The 23274-nt window shown below is 41.2% G+C and overlaps 1 protein-coding gene across 5 annotated transcripts in view; it reads left to right on the plus strand.

The window, feature by feature from the left end:
• Positions 1 to 3761: 3761 nt before the first annotated feature.
• The window catches only part of zgc:173742 (DNA topoisomerase 1), a 28976-nt gene continuing 9463 nt past the window's right edge, over positions 3762 to 23274 (plus strand). The window contains exons 1-14 of one of the 5 annotated variants that reach the window (XM_004568214.4): positions 3762 to 3860; positions 4191 to 4318; positions 5450 to 5504; positions 7129 to 7175; positions 10148 to 10267; positions 10422 to 10509; positions 10606 to 10733; positions 10850 to 10965; positions 12838 to 12959; positions 16495 to 16617; positions 16754 to 16941; positions 17244 to 17388; positions 21334 to 21477; positions 22033 to 22218. In XM_004568214.4, coding sequence (XP_004568271.1) covers positions 4203 to 4318; positions 5450 to 5504; positions 7129 to 7175; positions 10148 to 10267; positions 10422 to 10509; positions 10606 to 10733; positions 10850 to 10965; positions 12838 to 12959; positions 16495 to 16617; positions 16754 to 16941; positions 17244 to 17388; positions 21334 to 21477; positions 22033 to 22218 — 1578 coding nt within the window. In that variant the 5' untranslated portion in view covers positions 3762 to 3860; positions 4191 to 4202. Of the gene's footprint in view, positions 4021 to 4190; positions 4319 to 5449; positions 5505 to 7128; positions 7176 to 9602; positions 9626 to 10147; positions 10268 to 10421; positions 10510 to 10605; positions 10734 to 10849; positions 10966 to 12837; positions 12960 to 16494; positions 16618 to 16753; positions 16942 to 17243; positions 17389 to 21333; positions 21478 to 22032; positions 22219 to 23274 lie in introns of those variants that run through there. The other 4 variants (XM_004568213.4, XM_004568211.6, XM_004568212.6 and 1 more) reach the window with 4 other exon arrangements.

Here is a 23274-nt window from a genome sequence, read left to right on the forward strand (position 1 = left end):
CTTACCTGGATGACTGAGCTTGTAATGACATTTCTGTGTCAAAAAACTATCCTTGTTTTCTTAGAAGACATAATGATACCATAAAAAGTTTTACTGTGTTTTTGTGGGTATTTTGTCGACTCCATTTACATATAGGGGATTTTCACATATTTCACTGAAGAGGCATGTGCCACCCTGCCTAGACCTCTTGCCCCTCCTTTGTCCCCCCATGTAAAAAATTCTACAGCTGATTCTGCTTTACTGCTTTGAGTCCAAGACTTGGCAATTAAGGGGATTCACAGGAAAGAACATAGCCACTGAGAAGTGAAAAGATTAATTTTAAAATTACTTTTATCCATCACAGTCAAAGGAGCTTGCAAAGAAAAGCGTCTGGACTTCTTTAAGTTGCTTGAAGACGTTTCACCTCTCATCCGAGAAGCTTCTTCAGTTCTAAGGTCAAATGGTGGAGAGTCCCAGATATAAACCTAGTGGGAGTTTCCCCCCACAGAGGGACAAAAGGACCCCTGATGATCCTCTAATCGCCTGAGCCAAGGTGTGAAACTGGGTGTGGGTCCCAATCAGCCAGAGTTTCAGGTGAGCTCACTGTGAAACCTGGCCCCACCTTATCATGCGAATTCCTGAGGTCAGATGGCCCAGAATGTGAGTGGGCGTTAAGGCGTCTGGAAAGGGATCTCAAAACTGGATTATAGATGGCAGACAGTTGGTGTCGTAAACCCCGCCTCTGTTCAAAGATGGTCGCTCACAGTGGACATAGATGCTTCTTTCACTCCTCTTTCAAACCATCTGTCCTCTCTGTCCAAAATGTGAACATTGGCATCCTCGAAAGAGTGACCTTTGACCTTTAGATGCAGATGGACTGCTGAGTCTTGTCCTGTGGAGGTGGCTCTTCTGTGTTGTGCCATGTGCTTGTGAAGTGGCTGTTTGGTCTCTCCAATGTAGAGGTCTGAGCATTCCTCGCTGCACTGTACAGCATACACCACATTGTTAAGTTTGTGTTTTGGCGTTTTGTCTTTCGGGTGAACCAGTTTCTGTCTGAGCGTGTTGCTGGGTCAAAAGAGTGTCCTTTATCCTTAAGATGCATTTATCCTTAAGATGCATCTTAAAGAGTGTCCTTTATCCTTAAGATGCATCTTAAGGTCAAAGGTCACTCTTTCGAGGATGCCAATGCTCACATTTTGGACAGAGAGGACAGATGGTTTGAAAGAGGAGTGAAAGAAGCATCTATGTCCACTGTGAGCGACCATCTTTGAACAGAGGCGGGGTTTACGACACCAACTCTCTGCCATCTATAATCCAGTTTTGAGATCCCTTCCCAGATGCCTTAACGCCCACTCACATCCTGGGCTATCTGATCTCAGGAATTCGCATGATAAGGTGGGGCCAGGTTTCACAATGAACACACCCGAAACTCTGGCTGATTGGGACCCACACCCAGTTTCACACCTTGGCTCAGGCGATTAGAGGATCATCAGGGGGTCCTTTTGTCCCTCTGTGGGGGGAAACTCCCACTAGGTTTATATCTGGGACTCTCCACCATTTGACCTTAGAACTGAAGAAGCTTCTCGGATGAGAGGTGAAACGTCTTCAAGCAACTTAAAGAAGTCCAGACACTTTTCTTTGCAAGCTCCTTTGACTACGATGACCTGGATGACTGAGAACCTTCACAGACTTTATCCATCACACATTCCTAAGCAAATTCAATCTACAAAAATGTATAAATTTGTATTTATTTATTTTACTAATTTTTAAACATTTAAAATAGAATTAACCAGTACTCTCAATATTTGGGTTAAATTAAATGAATAAAGAGAAGGTTCATATATGTTTGAGGGGTTTGCCACATATTAATGTATAATTTCACATGAACTGTGCTGTTTTGAGGTATTTGTGTTTGTGTGGCTAATGGTTCGCCCCCATCATGTAATATTTTTATTGACATTGTGTATGTGTGTGTGTGTGTGTGTGTATGTGTCTAACACCTGGCTGTGACTATATGTGGCCCTGTCAAGAAAGTGCAGCGACAGCCTTCAGCTGTCTGCTTTCACCGACTTCTGTGGATACATACCATTATTGCTTTTTCCAACAGTATTTTAATGCAAATTCATGTCTTCCTGCAGTAACTGTATCCTTCATTCAAGCTGAAAACATGTTTAAAAAAAAAAAAAATTTCAAATCATATCCACAAAGGTTCAGGAAACACAAATGATATACTCTAGCTATTTGCTTCTGGGTTTAACACAAAGTAATACATCCTTGTGTTAGTAAAGGATGGGCTAAGAAAGCAAAGAAAATTGATTGGACAGAATAGAAAAATAGACTCACAGTTGAGATATAATGATGCTGCAACCATGTGACAAAACCAAGTGTCAAGTGTCAGTGTTAAACCTTAATTAGGTGCAGCCTCATTAAGGTTTAAGTAAGCTTAATCTTCAGTGAGTGTAACTTTTTTCTTGTAGTTTATTCAGATACAGTTCATAGTAATATATGGTAGGCTTAGTGCACCATGGATGCTTTTATTTTCAATGCAAAGCACCAAGAATTTCATTATTAACATGCCACATGGCAAGTGTCACAAGGCTTTGCATATAGCATTTTAAAATATTACATATTCATCTGTTACTCATCACTTTCTAATCATCTCGATTGTTGATGCTTCGTGCCATCCTTTCCAGTGTTGTCAGATCAAATAATGTCAAAGAACCCCAATGTTCTAACTCCAGGATGGGAACATTTTTCAAAAACACTTATCAAAGACTTTTAAGTAACAAAAAAAAGATACAAAGCTACCTTAATGCAAGAAAGGGCAGGGGGCAATACCAAGTTCAAAGTTTGTACAAAGTTGCAAACACTTAAACTTGTGACTATTTTAGCTACAGCAAAAACCATAGTTACATGTTACCAGCAGGCAGAGGTGGGTAGTAACTAATTACCTTTCCTCAGTTACATTTACTTGAGTAACCTTTTGTAAAACAATTACTTTTAGGAGTAGTTTTACTTTTTACTTTTACTTGAGTAATATTATTATAAATCGCTACTCTTACTTGAGAAAAATTGCTGGCTACTCTAGTCAGTGTGAGTAACTTCACTGAAACAACAAGCGACACTTGTTGTTTGTACATAAAGTTTGTTGATTTAATTCTATTCTATCTGCTGAGCCTGTTGTGCCATTTGGAGATCAAATCAATTAACACCATATATTGTCACTGGGAGTACTTTACCCAATTTTAATATATGTGTGTGTGTGTGTGTGTTTTATATTGAACAAAAATTGATTTGGAAAAGTGTTTCTTCTGCTTAGATGTATTATTTTGTAATCATGTTATTTATATGTAGCGAAGTTGGGCTAAACTTTATATTTTTGTCTGTCTGATTGTCTCATTTTTGAACATTAAATCAGATGTTATGATCAGTTACTCAGTACTCAAGTAGCCCTTTTTTACTAAATACTTCTTTACTCTTACTTGAGCCATTTTCTACTTTTACTTGAGCAAAACTATGTTGAGGTAGTGCTACTAAAGAATACAATTTTTGGCTCCTCTACCTCTGCCAGCAGGTTATGGAACGCCAGGACTGCCATAATGAATTAATTAAATACACCATTAAATAATTAATTAAATGTGTCAATAATTAATTAATTACATGTGTCATAACTATTTATTTAATTAATTAATTCCAATTTTAATTAATTATTGCCACATTTAATTAATTATTTAATGGTGTATTTAATTAATTCATTATGGCAGTCCTGGCGTTCCACAGTAGGTAAGGTAGGCTGCCCTGTAAAGAGAGTTCACAGGTGTAGCGTCACCAAACTTCGTCACCCAATCAGAAGTCAGCTGGGTGTGACGCGAAATAACCAGGCGAGATTCAGCGCTGTTTGTTGAGACCGCGTAAAATGTTTGTAGCCTACTGCACACGGAAAGCAACCCGTTATTTCCTAAAACTACAAGTGCTGAGGAAGTTTATTGATAGTACGAACTTCTACTGGCTTGTTATTAGTTTCTGAAGGGAAAATTCGCTGTAAGCTAACAAATGTATTCTTAAGTTCACCGGCGTTGCTGAAGCTTGCTAGCTAACTGATTAACTTCAAGGCCACGTTTTTACAGAACGACTAAATGTTGTAAAGCATGTTTTTTCCTGGTCTATTTGTTGCAAGTATGCTATTTAATGTTCTCTGTACTCTGCCAAAGAACGTGTGAAAGATGGGGCGGGAGAAGGACGCTAAAGAAGACGAGAAGGCCAAGCACAAAGCGACGAAACTGAAAAGACTGAGTGACAGTGAACGCGCAGGAGCTGGGGGAGATAACATCAAGAAGAGGTGAGTGTTGCGCGTGTCTGCTGGAAAGCTATATATACACACATGTATATGACAGGCACAGTTTAGCGAACACTTTATCATTATTCCATCATGAGAGACTGAGGGGCCATTATCAAATCAGCTCCCCGAGCCACCGTGTCCTGATTGCAGCTCCCTGATGATATATGCACCTGACTGAAGCACGTCCAACATCTGTTCAGCGTCGACACAGGGACCAGATCAAAGCTGTTTTTCGCAGGGAGCTTTGCCTTTCATGTTGTAGAATGTGGAGACAAATTAATTTGGATTAAAAAATGTTAATGAATAAGTTGAGCCATATGGCAGTATGGGTGCCGCTAAATGGGGGGAAACAGTGTTACTGGAAGACTGCTGTACTGGCTGAGCTGTCACGCAGGCTGATGCCATTGAGTGCATGCATTAATTTCACTGTGTACAGTGGGTACTCCATCTTCATATGAATAAATTAATTTACTTTGATATCTGATGCGTTTATTAGCATGCATATGTGAGCAGACAAATGAATGTGGAGTGATCTGTCATTGGCCTGTGTAATTGATGAGAGCAGAGAGATGAATAGACACCTGAAAGCGGCACTGGCAGCAGAGCAGACGGCTTTCTGTGACAGCTAGCCTCATGTTATTTCATGGCACACTGACTGAATTACTGATAAAGGATCAACTTATCCTTCTCAGGTACAAGACTCGGGGAACTAATTTTCCTGAGCAAGTGGCTCCTGCTTTAACTGGCGAACTGCCTCATTCAGATGCTGAGGATTTGTAATTTAAAAAAGAGAGGAGTAATTACAGCTCAGTTTCATTTGGCATCCTGCTCTGAAGGTTGGAAAGGTCACAACTAAAAAAAAAAAGCAGGCTCAGGGCTGTGGGAGGCTCCTCTGGGACACTGCTTGTCTGATTGGTGGCATTTTGTAGTGTTGTCTGTCTAGAATAATCGTATCTCGGCGTGGACACGAGTCTAACATCATCCTAATATGCCCTCAAGCCTTCACTTGATAACAGCATAGCTCTAACTGTCTGTTAATGCAATGCTTCTCTGACTTGTCTTGTTTCAAAGACGGCATCATTAACAGCATTTTTCTTTTCCTTTCGTCTGTCATGGCATCCTGATGAACAGCCCAAATCCAACTAAAGCCACGGAGAACATGGATAAAAGAAAATGTCATAAAAAGGTAATTTTTAAAAAGCGGCCTATCAGCCACTGAAATGTGACCCAGTGGGGAGGGATCATTCGTGTCCGCCTATAACTCATGCATATTCCACATGAACATGAACAAATCCCACTCCATTGTCTAACTCAGTGGTTCCCAAACTTTTTTTGCTGAGCCCCCCTTTGTTTTACAAGAAAAATATTGAATCAAGAATGTGGGATACTGTCCGTGATTTGAACAGCCCAGCGCTGCTCCCGACGAAGGGAAAAGCAATTCTGCAGGGGAGACCTACCTCGGCACTTGTGCAGGTGAAGCCAAAGGGAAGATTTGCTTCACCATATTTTCTAGTCTTTGGCTTAGAATGAAGTTGGTTTGGAAACATATTCAGCGATGCTTCATCTCCTGCTTTGCGTTTGTGTGGGCGCCCCGTGCTAGCAGTGTCCAAGCGTTTAGTTTTTTTTCTCCTTGGCATACGGGGGTGGGCCCCACACTTTGGGAAGGTCTGGTCTAACTGTTTGCATATTAATAATAGTACTTTGTATTACAGTGTGTAACATAACCCGATGCTATCCGGTCGTTAAGTGATGACACAACGAATCCTACTTCCGGGCCTAAAGTAGTCTGCGTTTAATATGGCTTTTGTGTTGTTAACATGTTTAATGTTTTGTATTTTCTTCTATTTGATCTCAAAAAGCTCCTAAAACAGTCAGTGATCACTGTTGACCTCCCTCGGCTTTTATTACCACTAATCATTTATTTAAGCTCAGTTTTTAAAACCTTAGGATGTAACTACAGCCCAGCCCATGCAGCAGTATATGAATGACTAACCTCGTATTGTGGATGGATTATCTCAGTTGTTCTCCTGGCTGAAGTTTGGTCCTTTTACAGCATCCTGCCATGCGATTACATTTGTTCCTGACCACCGAGAACACTCACGTTAACTTTTATCGAGTGGAAAAAAGTTAGCTTGTTTATATTATGCTAACATAGCTGTGTCGCTAGCGGTCACGTAGCACATCATTATATACCAGCTAGCCCAACTTCAGTAACCCTACAAACGTCACTGCTGTTTAGTTTTCTGTCTTCATTTATGTTGGAAGTGATAACAGAGCTGTACGTTTTAATTTGTTTCCAAAACCCCGCAGTCAGGACATGCTATATTGTATTTAGATAGAAGCTAGCGAGCTAACTCCCTGCTAACTTCTAACTCCGTTAAATGTCATAAATTCCGTTTTCATGGATGCCTGGATGTTAAACTCAATTGTTACACCTGGTAGAGCAGAACGCTGATCATTTTATTAAAGATGAAAGACTTTAGACAGTTTTTCAACTCTCAGTAATGCCACAGTGATCGTTTGATATATGGACCTGCAGCGGAGTTTAGACCCAGACACGGCTAGTGACGTCAGACTGAACGACCAGTTAGATTTAAGGACTGTTTCATTGTAAGGAATCTTGATTATTCTCGGAAAAAGTTGCTATTTAAGAAAAGCCCAAGCTTGTAACCTTGAGGTGCAGCACTGTTACAGAGATGTGAAAGAAATGAGTCGCACTTTTTTTTTTTTTTTTTAACACTTCTGGTGCTTTGCGTAAGATCGAGGTCCAGCTGTCTGTCCTTGAGCTTTAATCTATGTTATTCCCTTAGGTCAAGACACCAAAGATGGAGAATGTTGAATCATCCAGCAGCATCAGGTAGGGTAAAAGTCCTGCTACCAGCACTGGATTACTGTTGAAATGCTGAGATAATAATCTCACTAAGCTTTGGTGTAACTGTGCCAGAGTTTTCCTTTTTTTTTCTTCTCCCTCCCGAGGTGATGAAAAATTAATTCTTGTGTTTTGATGTTCAGGGTCCCTGGACAGAAGCATTCCCATTTTCTACAGTGTGTTATGTTGTCTTTCAGAAAATTAATTTTACTGTGCACTGACGACAAATATCTTTGGCTTGTCTGCAGTGAAATAAATGAGACTGCATAGTTTGAGTAGTTGGATGCTCAGCGGGGTGTTGCCAGGATGGCAGGCTGTGGCCGAAGGCCCGCTGCGTCAAATCTGTTTCACAGCAGTGTTTCCATAGAGTTGTTAATGGATTATTTCCCAGATGTGGATTTAGCCCAACCCAATGTTCTGAGTGACATTTCAAAGGAGATGTCATATGGAAAAACGTTTTGTGAAATTCTGGCTTTTAATGTTTCCCTTTAGGTTTTTTTTTTCTCCCCCCACAAAGGCTCAGGTGGTAACTGTGCTAGTTGAGTGGGTTTCGTGCAGAGAGCAAAGTTAAGGCCTTGCAGCAGAGTTAGTGAAGAAACATAAGGCTATTAGAACCACAGACCGTAAATGTCAGTGCACACAGTGACCCAACCTCCTTTTTATAGCTTTTTATGGATTTTGCTCAGTAGTGCAGTATACCACAAAAATATAACCGTTTCTACTAGCGCGACGTTTTTTTCCTTTCATTGAGCAGTTGAACTGAACATCTTGACCTCGGTACTCTTACGTTTGCAAAGTTTGACTGAAAAGAGAACAGAACGACAGATAAAGCGTTTTCCTTTCATCGTCTTTTTCCAAAGTGAGCATATTACACGTTACATTAAAAATCCCTCACTTCCTCCATAAAGCCTTACACAGAGTGAACCTTCACTAACTAATCTATTCAGCTCGGCTGCATTTGGCTCAAATCCTTCTCTTCCTTCTCATGACTTCATGTTAAGCGATGTTTCGGCTGTGAGCAGGTGGGAAAAAATCTTTGGGAATGATGTCTTGTTTTTATTTTTGTGATTTTAATATTGTTAAAATGTAGGAAAAGCTCATACATCATCTCTGCTTCAATGCCTGGCTTCCTTCTGACTCATAATAGCCAATCATTAAATTCACTAATTTTTAGTGCAACAATGAAAATGACTGTAGTGTCTGATTAAAGACGTGATGGACCATAAAGGTCAGTAATGACATATAAAGGTGTCTTATTGTCTACAGCGTGTACAACAACTGAAACGTCCATCCATCCATCCATCCATCTGCTTCCACTTATCCTTTTCAGGGTCGCAGGGGGCGCTGGAGCCTATCCCAGCTGTCATAGGGCAAGAGGCGGGGTCCACCCTGGACAGGTCGCCAGTCTGTCGCAGGGCCAACACACAGGGACAGACAACCATTCACACTCACATTCACTCGAACATTCACACCTAGTGACAATTTGGATTATCCAATTAACCTATCCCCACAAGCTGCATGTCTTTGGACGGTGGGAGGAAGCCGGAGTACCCGGAGGGAACCCACGCAAGCACGGGGAGAACATGCAAACTCCACACAGAAAGACCCCGGCCTGATGGTGGAATTGAACTCAGGACCTTCTTGCTGTGCGGCAACAGTGCTAACCACCGTGCCACCGTGCTGCCCACACAACTGAAACGTTACTGTAGAAATTAGCTTTGCAAATATGCCTAAAGTGTTCCAGTGATGTAGCTTCTGATTTGTCAAAGTAGCTACAATAACACAACTTATCATAGTAAGACTCACTAATACTAATGATGATAATTACTGGTTGTGTTCTGTTTCAGTGTTTCTGAAACTCACAACAGTGTGATAGGTTGTCAGGCACAGAGTCCACTTTTCTGTCACATGTTGTGAGCTGTGTGGATTCTCTCCAAGTACTCGGCATTCCCACAGTCCAAAGACGTTAGCTTGGGTTAATTGATTCTATATTTGTTTTATTCTGTGGGGTATACTGGTACTTTATTCTAATTGTATTGTAAAACAGATATCTTTGTTTTTCTGCCTGAGTTCATACAGTATTGGGTGCAGTGACCGGATGGAGTCATAGACCTGAGAACCCCAGGAATAGCTCATTACCTTCAATCTGAAAGCATTAGGGTCCTGCTGTAGCAGAAAGAACATTATCCTGATAAATGCACAGTGAATAGTTGCTACTATAGTGCCTTGTAATTTGGATCAGTAAGCCAATTTGGCAATTATGTGCTACGCTGCTTTACATTTTCCACATTTTGTTCATTTCCAGAATGTTGTGGGAGGAAAAGGAGAAAACTAATTTTTATTAGCAGCAGTGACTGTAATTTGTTGATTTCTTAATTTGGGCCATTTCTCTACCCATCAAATCTTCACTCTGCAGGGAAATCCAGGCTTGCACTTGTGTAATTACTCCTTTTTTTTCTCTCCTTTTTAAAATCTCTAAACGCTGTCATTATGTCATTATCATTACTGTCGATAATTTTACTCAATTACCACAATTATGCTTGATTTCTTATGGTCAGTGAGTCATCACGGTGTGCTTAAAGATTTTCTTTCTACGCCAAACAGGAGGGCAGCAGTGAAAAATAAGGCATCAAGCTTTTATTCTGCATGTTAACTTTATTAAGTTGATACAAAACCATCTACTCAAGTGAGATTAAAAATGAATAAAATATAGAACACTTGATAAGAATTCAGAAATGTGTTAGTCTAAGTCTTAAAAAACTAAAATAAGGTCCGACTTGGGTCCAAAAAAATTAAAATTAAAAATTGTGAATTAAATTTTGAAGGCTTGCTGTTAAGACTAGAGCTGCACTTTGGAATGAGTATTTTAATAATTATGCTAATATGTCAGCAGAAATGTGTAACTCTGATGCTACAGAGTGGATACATTTGTAGCTAAAACTGTTCGTTTTGTCGTTCAGTGAATCTGTGAAACAGGAACTACAGGATGATGCTTTTACAGCAAAGAAGAAAGGAGTGAAAAGGAAAAGAATTAAAGATGACCCCAAAGAAGGCACCAGTGATTCTGCCAATTCACCCACGTAAGTCTGACCAGGTCTAGAAAAAATCCTTGTGTGTCCTTCATGTAGGATCACTTTTACTGAAAGCTGCTGCAGAAAAATGTACCTTTCATGAGTAATTCACTTAGTTTTGTATGCAAGCCATTAGTTTCTTTCATTCCCATGTTGCATGCAGCCTGAAGAAGAAGAAAAAGCAACGTCATCTCGAAGAAGAAGGTGATGGAGTGGCTCAGACAAAGACGTCAAAGAAGAGAACACAAAAGGTAAACTTCTGTCTCCATCGGGGTAATCTTGCACCTACAACAAGTTCAGCACGAGAAACATGGTTCATGGTGAGTTTTTTTCTCTCTTCTGCACAGATGGTAAAGAAGGAGGAAGAAGAGCAGGCTGTGTCAAAAAAAAGTAAGAAGACAAAGGAGGAGATTGAAGAAGCAAGACAGCTGAAGATCAAAAAGAAGGAGGAGGAGGAGCAGAATCGCTGGAGATGGTTGTGGAGTGCTCTTTTCATCTGGACACTCTTCCCACCCACACATACAAACACAAAGTGCAATTTTAACTTTCACTGATGCGTCTGTACTTTTTTATCATCTTGGTTTTTGTCAGGTGGGAGGAAGAGAAGTATGAAGATGGGGTGAAATGGAAGTTCTTGGAACACAAAGGACCCTACTTTCCCCCTGAGTACCAGCCTTTACCTGACAATGTTCACTTCTACTATAATGGTCAGTTGAGTGTGTGATTGAAACAAGGGTGACGGGTACAGGAGCTCTACTTTTGTGTCTTACAGATACTGTTGAGACAGTGTTAAATGATTTTACAAGTTAGATGCACTTCAGTGTAGGCTTCTCTGCTTCTATACAGCGCAGTCAGACATTACCGACATCATTTACTGATACGTCTGCCTCACTCTAAAAGCCAGAATCAGCTCATGTACGAAAAGCATTGTGTGGGTCTCATTTATGGAGAGCGTTACAGTTGTCCTAGAAAAATTATGAATAAATAATTATACAAGAATTTCATTTTATGCCAATAATTTACGTCATGATTGTCTGTATTCCTAATCTAGGATTACCAGTTATGTATCAAATCAATAAAATGTAAGAGTGAGTTCAATCTTAGACAGAAAAAAGGTTCAGTGTCGATTCAAGAGGCTGTGATGGATAGTCTGTTAATGTTTCTTCAGAAGCTTTTAAAAAGGTTTATTAAACTTTCTTTAAGAAAGATTTTAGACTGATTATCAAACCTTCATGAGTGTCCTTCCAGAGCCAAGGCCAAAGCACCATCCTCTTTAGTTTAAGTGCTGCTCTGGTCACGGCTTAGTTTTGTAGAAGAGCAGTCCTTTCCAAGAAACATCATCAGTTGCTGTTGGAAAAAAAAAAAAAATGAAATGTTACATTGCAGTTCTGAAAGGTATTCATGCAGTCCTGTGAAATTTTCTTTATGCAATACAAACAGATATTTAAACCCCTCACATTCACACACCCAGACTTCAGGCCTGCATCAAGATCACGTGTAGAAATGAACACGGCTCTCACACTGATACAAAAAAGGAATCCCTCCCTGCTCATGAATAACCTCCACTGCCTGTGATATCCATGTATGGCTTCCAGATATTCACAAAGTGCCGTTGTTTGCCCATGGCAATGTATGAATCTGTGATTTCCTTCTTCCAGAGTCCCATGGAGGCTGCATCCATACTTGTCCAGCATAGTGCAGTGGCTCCTCAGGCTCGAAGCAGTCCATAGTCCAGTGATTTAGTCTGCTTTATCAGTACACAGTTTAGCCTTTAAGGGGATTTTAACCTTAAACACTTCAGACAAACACTTGGTGACATCTTTCCAGAATTCCTGAATTTTAGGACATTCCCATAGACAATGGAGAAGAGTTCCTTTTTCTGTATTTCGTACAAATGTCCAGAATGTCATTGGACATATGATGGAGCCTGACGGGTGTTATATAGGTTCTTATGAGCCATTTATATTGCAAAAGTTTAAAGTGTGTGTTTGTTTGTTCAGGTTACTTTATAAAGTCGCTTCAGCTCATTGGGCATAAAGGTGCAGCCACACAGTTTCGCTCGGGATGAGGTCTGAGCTTGGACTGTAATTTTAAGACAACCTTGTGAACGCTAGCGTACACACATCCTGACTTTGTTTGCTCACACAGAAGACATAGCCGCACGCTATTGGGCCTTTAGGATTCAAGACGTGTTTGAAGCTGGATACTGATTGATGGCTGTAATTGTTTTTGCTTTGTTTAGCAGTCCAGCTGCAAACGGGGTCCTACGGGGACTTGGTTTGTTCTGTTAATTCCTGCACGTGGATGTTTTTAAAGGTTGGTCCTAGCAGTGGACTTGAATGTAGATCACTGTCCTTGCCTCTAATCCTACCTCCCTCTATCCACGGGCTAGTCTGACAGCCTGGAGGAGCTAAGGTGGGGGTGGTACTGGGTGGTGGATCTTCAGAGGACCCCGAGCTCCCAAAGGCTTGTGTTCTTGACTAGTACGGCTCGATAAACGTATAGTTCTGACAATAAGGCTTGGTTGGTTTAATGCTGTTAAAAATGATCTCAGTGTAAGTGATGCTGCTTGTGTGCAGGTAAAAAGGTAAAGCTGAGCCTGGCGGCAGAAGAGGTGGCGGTGTTCTTTGCCCAGATGCTGGATCATGAGTACACCACCAAGAAGGTGTTCCGCGAGAATTTCTTTAAAGATTGGAGAAAGGTAAAGCCAAATGTATCATGGAAGTTGGAGTAAGTTACCTTTAGGTGTGATTATGAGTTTAAAATGTGCTGCAGTAGACTGGTGGCTCCAAAGCCAGCTGGGGTTGGTGTCACCACATCTGCAAACTTTGTCTTCATGTAACAGTTTTGCAAAAGTTGCGTATGTTCAAGCCTTTTGTTAGTGTGAGTGCATCATAAATAGATTGTATGTGTGTAAATACAGGACGAGTGTGACTGGTACATGCTCGCTGGTGTCTGTCAGGGTGTCCTCTGCATGGAAAAAAACACCGTGCCAAGCCCCTAGGCATATCATGCAGAATTAATTTTGCGCTGCTTAGTGCTCAATGCACTTGAAAATACGATTTATGTGAAGGCATTGATATGCTAATCCAGACAACTAGCTCTCCTGCATATGAACAAATCCAATTAAACTGTTTTATTATAGCCGGAAAAAACTCTCCTCGGTCCACTGCCCTCAGTGCCCGCCCACTGTCGGGTGTCATTCATGCTTAGACACGCAGGCTGACTGCCTGTCCACGCTGTCAGTGTTCCTGGAGGTGTGTGTGTGGTTATGTGTAGGTCTCTATTTGCATCTCATCTTCTATGACGGTAGATAACAAAACTGGGCTGTATCAGTTTGATGGATGAGAGTCATTTCCTTTATTCCTAAAGTGTGTGTGTGTGTGTGTGTGTGTGTGTGTGTGTGTGTGTGTGTGTGTGTGTGTGTGTGTGTGTGAAACATTTAACCATTTTGTGTGCATTTCAAATTACGGTCAGTATTTTTGTGTGATTATTACTGCACTGTTTATAAAAAGCACCTCTGTGGCAGTAAGTGACAACTTATTAATACACTTGATCATTAATTATTATTAGCAATATGTCATGAAATACAGATTCTTTCCCTACAGCTAGACAGCACATTGAAAGCCACTGATGATATTTCAGCATCACAACAGCTTAGAGCTGCAGCTGAAACAGAGTTGCTTTGCCCTGTTGGTCACCTCTGATATGACCTCTGGTGACCCCTTGTGAAACAACTTTTGGCAATTAAAGTTGAAACTCAGCTGCTCCGCCTGGCCTGTCAGGATTCTTTATTTAGCCTGCTTAGCAGTGACCTTACAGTGTTCACACTCATAGCTACTGTAGTTCTGGGAGTGATGTGTTGTTAAAAGTGCTAAATACTGGAAAGCTGTAACATTTTCTTAAGTTGCTGTGATGAAAAACTGCAGCTTTGACTGTCCCCACTTTTTAAATGGCTTGTTAGGAGAAAGTACTGTAGCCTTTTATGACAGCACCAGTTGTTTTTTTTTCGACTCTGCTTCACCTCCGTAAAAATGAGTAATTAAAGGAAAGGTCGGTGATCTGTTTGAATCCTCCTCATCTAGTTTTTCTTTTGTTTGTTTTTAATGATGCATTATTGCGTTAATTTGTTATATGAATAGACAAATGTTATGCACTCTGTTTTCATAGCTGGTCAGTAGGGCTGCCACGATTAGTCCACTAGTTACGATTACGTCGACTATCAAAATCGTCGACGACTGATTTAATAGTCGACGCGTCGTTTGAAGCTTTGTAAGATCACAAAAGACGCAGGAATAAGTAGCAGGATTTAAGAGTGTAATAACGGACTGAAACAGAAGATGGCAGCACTGCATGTACAAGGATGCCAGCTGCCGTTAAACTCAGAAGAAGAAGAAGCTGTGTCCCAGAATTCATAGCGCGGCCCTGCTCAGTTTCCAACAATGGCGGTAGCTAGTTAGTTTTAATATTACTCTTATTATTCTTTCTGGGTCACAAAATAAACGTTTAACATATTTTCAGGCGAGAATGTAGCTGTGTAAACCTCAAATATCTGCTCAGTTTATCAGGACACCACATATTTTCAAAAGCGCGCCGACGTTTTCGGAGATGTCTGTTACCCACTAGCTCGATAGCTAGCCGGGGGCAAGGCTAACTAGAGCCGTGAGAACACCGGACTCCCGGCAAATCGTTTTCAAACCCACCGCCGTCTTTTGCTACTCAGGTTAAACATGATATATGAGTCACTTAGATAACTTAAACATGTTATTGTTTGGCTTTTTTTAGTATTTTATTTGTTCCTGAGTAAATCGGTTTGGCTGAGATTAAAGTTATAGTTTTTACACAGCTGAATAAATGTCAAGCAGACAGCTGATCATCAGAAGTGTGAGATGCTGGACTATATACTATCATGTCTTTATTTTTAGTTAGCACATACCGTAAACACTTAAAGCTGTAAGCTAATGATAGTTATATAAGAGCAGATGCTGCTGGTGCAATAAGCTGTACGTTTTACGTCCAATGGATGATGATCTGATTAGTCGACTAATCACAAAAATAATCGGTGAATGGTCGACTCAAAATAATCGTTTGTGGCAGCCCTACTGGTCAGTGAATATAACAAAGCAATGCTCTGTACAGAACTCTTAAGAGCTTCTTCTGCTGACTTTATCACAACACCGTCTTTGGCCCCTTCCTCATTTCTTATTTTTTTTTGCATATTTGTCACACTGACATGTTTCTGTTTTTATTAAAGCTACATTCTAAATATAAAATTTAGCTTTTAAATGAGTTCATCTATTCAGGTGATGAAAAAACTATCCCAACCTGCCTGGCCTAATGTGATTAAGTTACGGCCCCTTAAACCTAATAACACAGTTAGTGATGATTTCATTTATTAAAGGCAGAAAAGCCCAAACCTAATCTGAAACTGCTTGTGGCACCGTTGGCAGCGAGAACTGCAATCAAGGGTCTAACTGTCAGTCTTGGTGTGGAGGAATTTTGGCTCTTTTTTGCAGAATTGTTTTAATTCAGCCACAGTGGAAGGTGTTTGAGCACGAGTGCCAAGAGAATCCTAACCGGCCTAACGTCCGGACTTTGGCTAGGACACTTCAAAACATTCAGTATTTTATTTTTGAGCCGTTTTGCTGTTATGTTTCCAATCATCGTCCTGCTGACTGTGTCTTTGGTTTTGGGCATGATGTGTTGCTATGTATTTTTAAACACGTCTGGCAGTAATCTGCAGTGGGTGTGGTCAGTGAGACTGAACTCAGCTTTCCAAAATTGTGGTTAATCAGATTTAACAGGTGGGTGTTCGTCTTCACAAGAAACGGGTAGGTGTGGATAGTTTTTTTTTTCTCCTTTCATCAGCTAAATAATATAAAAAGTGCAGTTTTTAATTGCTCAGATTATCTTTCTCTGATATTTGTTTGATCTGAAATGTGTGAGAAACTAAATGGATAAATGGAGGTTGTTATAATTTTTACAGCAGTGTAATTGCTGTTTGCATCACTGGAGGCGAAGACACACGATCAGTTTCTGCAGTTATTCTATCATCACTTTAATTGGAACCATTTACATCATGTTAATTTTTTCCTGTAAATATAAAAATAAAGAATAATGCTCACTACAACTTCCAGATTGTTTTGGTTAATAGCTTGCGTGTTCTTTTTGTTGCTGCTGATATTCTCAGACTTGAAATGAGACTGTATGCCTCAACACACTTTGTGCTTGTGTAGGAAATGACCCATGAGGAGAGGTCACTGATTCAAGATCTTGATAAGTGTGACTTTGGAGAAATCCATGCCATGCATAAAGCCAAAACAGAGGCAAGGAAAAATATGTCCAAGGAGGAGAAACAGGTAAAGCTCGCGTTCCCTTCTTTGTATTTGTATGCTGCTGTCTTCATAATGTGTAGCGTAATAACTGGAGTAAGTCCAGAGGAGCACCCTGTCCGTTTCTGAGGTAACGCGATCTGTATCTGAAATCTTTTTGTAGGCTTTGAAAGAGGCAAACCAGAAGATAGTGGATGAATACGGCTACTGCCTTCTGGACCACCACAAAGAACGCATTGGCAATTTTAAGATTGAGCCTCCGGGGTTATTCCGAGGTAGAGGCGAGCATCCCAAGCAAGGCATGCTGAAGAAGAGGATCCAACCAGAGGACGTCATCATCAATTGCAGCAAGTGAGAGTGTGATTGTGAAATCAGTGTATAGTTGAGTATAGCTTTAGTTTCAGTCCCCTCCGTGTGCCCTTGTGGCTCAATGCAGAGCAGTGACATTTTCACTCAAAGAAACAAGTTCTTAATACACAAACTGTTTAAATGTGTAGAATCACAGGCTTGTTTTGTTTTTTCTGACAGTGTTCAAATCAACATGACTAATATTATTTTTTTTGTTACTTTTTTTTAGGCTTAAATCTGTATTTGAGCTGTGCATCAGTGCTGGTCATTTACATACTGTATTGCACTTGTTCTTGCTCTGGCAGAGAATCTCGTATCCCCGCACCACCCGCTGGGCACCACTGGAAGGAAGTTCGACACGATAACACCGTGACATGGCTCGTCAGCTGGACTGAAAACATCCAGGGCTCCAATAAGTACATCATGCTTAATGCCAACTCAAAACTGAAGGTGAGCTATCTGTTGCATAATGGGGGGGATGCACATACAAGTGGGTACAAAGAAACATGCTGTCAGAGCTGCAGACTTTGGGTTCAACAAAGTTCAGACTACTTTGGCAGCACAGTTCTCAAACTGGTTTTGGAAAAAACTAGTATCTCAGATTATTAGAATATTGTTAGATTTGTCTGCCAGTCCACAGGTGGTGGTCCCCATCTTTAAGAAAGGGGACCGGAGGGTGTGTTCCAACTACAGGGGGATCACACTCCTCAGCCTCCCTGGGAAAGTCTATGCCAGGGTGCTGGAAAGGAGAGTTCGTCCGTTAGTCGAACCTCGGATACAGGAGGAACAATGCGGTTTTCGTCCTGGTCGCGGAACACTGGACCAGCTCTTTATCCTCTCCAGGATACTTGAGGGTGCATGGGAGTTTGCCCAACCAGTCTACATGTGTTTTGTGGACTTGGAGAAGGCATTCGACCGTGTCCCTCGGGGTGTCCTGTGGGAGGTGTTGCGGGAATATGGGGTGTCTGGCCCATTGCTACGGGCCATTCGATCCCTATACAACCGTTGCAAGAGCTTGGTTCGCATTGGAACGGTTCGCAGCCGAGTGTGAAGCAGCGGGAATGAGGATCAGCACCTCCAAATCTGAGGCCATGGTTCTCAGCCGGAAAAGGGTGGAGTGCCCACTCCGGGTCGGGGATAAGTTCCTGCCACAAGTGGAGGAGTTCAAGTATCTCGGGGTCTTGTTCGCGAGTGATGGGAGAAGGGAGCCGGAGATCGACAGACGGATTGGGGCTGCAGCTGCAGTAATGCGGACGCTGCACCGGTCCGTCGTGGTGAAGAGGGAGCTGAGTGTAAAAGCGAAGCTCTCAATTTACCGGTCGATCTACGTCCCTACCCTCACCTATGGCCACGAGCTGTGGGTAGTGACCGAAAGAACGAGATCGCGGATACAAGCGGCAGAAATGAGCTTCCTCCGAAGGGTGGCTGGCCTCTCCCTTAGAGATCGGGTGAGAAGTTCGGCCATCCGGGAGGGGCTTAGAGTAGAGCAGCTGCTGCTCCACATCGAAAGGAGCCAGCTGAGGTGGTTCGGGCATCTGACAAGGATGCCCCCTGGGCGCCTCCTGGGTGAGGTGTTCCAGGCATGTCCCACCGGGAGGAGGCCCCGGGGCAGACCCAGGACACGCTGGAGAGATTATATCTCTCGGCTGGCCTGGGAACGCCTTGGTATTCCCCCGGATAAGCTGGAGGAGGTGGCAGCTTAGGCTGCTGCCCCCGCGACCCGGCCCCGGACAAAGCGGATGAAGATGGATGGATGGATGGATGGATGTTAGATTTGTATTGTTGATTGTCATTTATGCTTAGAAATATTTACTTATATACTAAGATCAATTCATACATTTAAAATACAGAAACATCCAACTTCTGAAGCATGTGTTCAGTCACTGGTTGATGATTCTTTACCATAAATGACTTCATTGTGTGCCGCATGGAGCCGATCGGCTTGCTGCTTCACTGTTATTGGCTGCTTTGATAACAGCCTTTAACTTGCCTGTTTCTCATTTTCTTTTCTGACTAAATGATAAATTCTCTATCGGCCTCAGGTCGTCTGAGTTATCTGGTCTATCAAGTACAGCAGTAACACCGCTGGTGTGTCACTGCATCAAACTAAACTGAGATAAGCAGGATCAACATAATATTTCATTTTCTCAAACTTGAAATTTTTTTCACAAGCTGTAAGTCAGATTAAAATGACAAAGGCTTGAATCATTTCACTTTACATGTAATGGACATGATATAAATAAATTTTTGAGATGCATTAGTCAAAGTGCTTCAGTTCTGATATTTTCCTAGCTCGCATTATGCCATTTTAAATAGAAAAGAATAAATAAGTATAAAGATATTTTGCTGTGTGTTTCGCTCATCTTCTACTGTTGTTCATGTGGTGAGCAAACACTTAGCCACTGTCCTTCAAAGATAACTTGATAAATGTTGGAATTCATCATTCAGAACATTCAAGCTTTGTTTGATCTGTCACCAAACATCTCTCTATTCATTCTGTGGACTCCTTCAACCAACATTGTGAATGCTTTAATCCCACATTAAAAATATGAAATGTAACAGAAGCGTCCCGTTTCCAAAGGATTTACTTTTTCTTTCCCTCTTGAACGTAAGAAGCAAAACCAAACCGACTGGAAAAGCAAAAAAGCAGAACTTCAAAACACCATTTTCATCATCACCAAAAACTGCATGTGCACCAAACGTTTGATATAGAATATTTAAAGTGAAACTCCTAAGAACCTGTTTACAAGTCATGGGTGGAACTACATGTGAAATAAGTTGTGGCTTCAAAGTGAGTAGAACTGATAAGTTTCTTCATTTGAACTAGTTTGATTCTGCAGACTGCAAGTTTGGGGAAAAAATGAAAAAGAAGTTTGTAGAATTAGCTGCTCGTGCAACATCCTCCTCCAGGCTAGAGGCTGGCTGTAAAATTAGACGAACTGTTGTGCTGCAGAGTTGCGTAGTAAGTAAATCAAGAATCAAAACCTTACAGAAAGAATGCAGGGGAATGCAAATAACATTATACGGCCATAAACGGCCATAAACAACCAGAAGAGTCTGTTCAGTGACAGGTTGCTTCTCCCCAAGACAAGAACTAACAGACTTAAAAACTCCTTTGTCCCACACGCCATCAGACTGTTTAACTCCTCTCTGGAGGGGAGAGGGAGGGGAAACAGGAGGACAAAGGAGGGGGGAACAACTAAGCTGTAGTGCCTCTTCACCTCACTGTGCAATACTTTTTGTAAATAGTCAACAGTGCAATAGACTCAATACTTGAAATGTGCAATTCACTTGTATTTTTATTTTTTATTCCTATTTATTCTATTTATCCCCTTTGTATATTTTATTTATATTTGTCTCTGTATTTATGTATGTGTGTGTGTGTGTGTGTGTGTGTGTGTGTGTGTGTGTGTGTGTGTGTGTGTGTGTTCTGTAACTTTGGTCGTTGCTGTGCTTTTTTTGGAAGTCGAATTTCCCAGAGGAACCCACCCGAGGGATTAATAAAGTTCTATCTTATCTTATCTCTCTCTTATCTTATAACCAAGTTATAATAAAATAAATAATTTGAATGGTTTGCATTTTGTCAGTTCAGCTCCAGATCTGCCAACTGACAAATGGTTGTTGTCCTGCTTCTGATATTATTCACAGAGCTGATTTAAATGAAACGTTAGCATAAACACAGCACAGATTTACAAACAAATCACAAACCTGGACACTTGTACACATTATGTTGAGCTATAATGCATAAAATGTATATTCTTAAACAAAATTCGTAATTACTTTTGCACAGCATGTCTTTTATCCCGCCTTCCTTCTCTCGCCCCGCCCCTCCCTGAGCCGGAGGTTTCTTCCTGTTAAAAGGGAGTTTTTCTTTCCCACTGTCGCCAAAGTGCTGCTCATAGAGGTCATATGATTGTTGGGTTTTCTCTGTATTATTGTAGGGTCTACTGTACAATATAAAGCGCCTTGAGGCGACTGTTGTTGTGATTTGGCGCTGTGTAAATACATTGAATTGAATTTGATAATCCAATATGAGTAAACCTTTGCAACATGTTGTTGTTCTGTGCTCTGTTTGCTGACTCGTCTTCCTTTCCATCTTTCATGCATAAAGGTTAAGTTATTCCGCAGTTCTCCGTGACTGTATCGGCACGTTGACTGATGGAGGGTTTAATTGTATGTAGATAGCAATAAATAACCAGAAGCAAACAGCAGACACAGAATGTTGTCTTATAGTGGAAGATCCTGTGTTAGTGATTGTTTCAGGGCTTTTAAAGGAAAACCACTTTTTCATCATTTTATTTTATAATTGTCATCACCTGTCACTTTTGCTTCGTGTTTCCGTTTCATGTTTAGTCTTTTCTCTCTTCCTGCTTATCTTGCCTTTCTTTCTTGCAGGGAGAGAAGGATTGGGAGAAATATGAGGTTGCTCGGAAACTGAAATCACGCGTGGATGACATCCGTTACCAGTACCTCCAGGATCTAAAGTCCAAACAGATGGTTACACGTCAGAGAGCTGTGGCGCTGTATTTCATAGACAAGGTTTGGGTTGCACAACTGATATTACAAATTGTTACATGTTCACACAGCAGAACTAGAAAGAAACTTTCACACGTGAGCTTCTCTGATATCTGTCCACACGGCCTCTGTCGTAGCTTTGCTTGTGATGTTTGCATGAATGTCGAGAAAAACTGACGACTGCAGTGGCCGTGTAAATAGGCTGGAGCAAAGTGAAGATATTGGAAATCAATTCAGTATGTCTTGATTGCCTTTTCTGTTTTCCAACATAGTTGGATGAAAATCTTTTGCAAAGTAAATGGATTACATGTAGCCATTTTCTTCCAGAGACTTCAAGCTAATTATCTCAGTCTGTATGAAGTGAAATGATGGATTGAGGACGTGATTGCTTTTGGCTCATGCCAGAAACTGTTTCAGTTGCCATTTTTGTCTTTCGTTTGTCACGAAGGTCTTTTTATTAGTGCGTGTATATATTTTAACGGTTGTCTGACTCGCATGCGTGCTGTGTACCTTGTGATGGAAAAGCTCGGCGTGTACTTCTGCATCTGTGGTAATCTCTGTATCCTCTGACCCAAAAAGCTGGCCCTGAGAGCTGGCAATGAGAAAGAGGAGGGAGAGACGGCGGACACGGTGGGTTGCTGCTCGCTTCGTGTTGAGCACATCACTCTGCATGAGCAGCTGGATGGCAACGAATGTGTGGTGGAATTTGACTTCCTGGGTAAAGACTGCATTCGTTACTACAACAAGGTTCCTGTCATCAAAAAGGTAAAGGAAGAAATGACATAAACACGTTGGCACTTAAACGGGTGGATGCTAAACAGTGTTCTCATGGGTGCACAGTGGTCAGCGTGATCGCTCTAAGATCACAAATGGAGGCAATTTTTAGCCTGGTTTCTCATTAAGATAATCATGTGCGCATCTTTGCATAAACCTGTACTTGTAACACACACAACCACACAATGTTGGCAGCTCTTTCCTCTTTGAAATCATGGATGTGTGTGGGGAGCAGCTACACTAATCTCATCATCAGGAGGAGGAACAGGAGGGTATCTTTGTTGATTTGATTTTAAACTGGAGCTTAATCTATCTTAGTTTATAAACTTGTGTGTAGGGAATTTTGAATGGAGGAGAGACGGCTGAGCCGCTTTACACACAGCAAACAAACTGCCTGAATGACTTACTGGACTACAGACCCGAGCCAAAACAGAGCCAGCCAGATGTTGTGACAGATACTGTTTTAATACTTTATATGGTCACTAATTATGGTGCTTATGAGCAATATCATTACCTTAACAAGTACATGCACTTGTTAAGTGCACCTGCAGTGATGATTATATTGATTAGAGGTGCTGTTTGTTTCAGTAGCTAACACCCTGGAAACTGTGGGTTTTCTCCTCCAGAGAGAGTCAATTACTGGGGAAAGACTCAGGTTTTCTCCCCTCTGACCTCTGCTTCTACTGCACCTGAACCAGCTGTTTTATTTCGTCATTCATAAAATTGCTATCAAACGGCACAGCAGAGCGAATTCATTTGTAGAAGTTTTAAAACCCCTGTTAGCTGTTAGTTCACTTTTTCCTTGTCTTTTTTGTGTGACTGCTTTTATAGTTTATCAGTACTCAATATAAGGACAGAGATCAGCTTAGAATAAACTTTGTAAGTTTCTAATTGTGTGACTGTGATGCAGCTAACAGCTAATTCCTGCACTGGAATCACTGCCCGTAATAACGTTTCTCTGTAAAGTTGTAGGCGAATCATAAAATCAAACACTGACGTCACACAGATAGAAAAATGACTGTTGGGATCCTGGAGATGATGAATAGT

Source organism: Maylandia zebra, linkage group LG7 (assembly GCF_041146795.1).
Source record: "Maylandia zebra isolate NMK-2024a linkage group LG7, Mzebra_GT3a, whole genome shotgun sequence".
In the NCBI taxonomy this organism is placed as follows: Eukaryota; Metazoa; Chordata; class Actinopteri; order Cichliformes; family Cichlidae; genus Maylandia; species Maylandia zebra.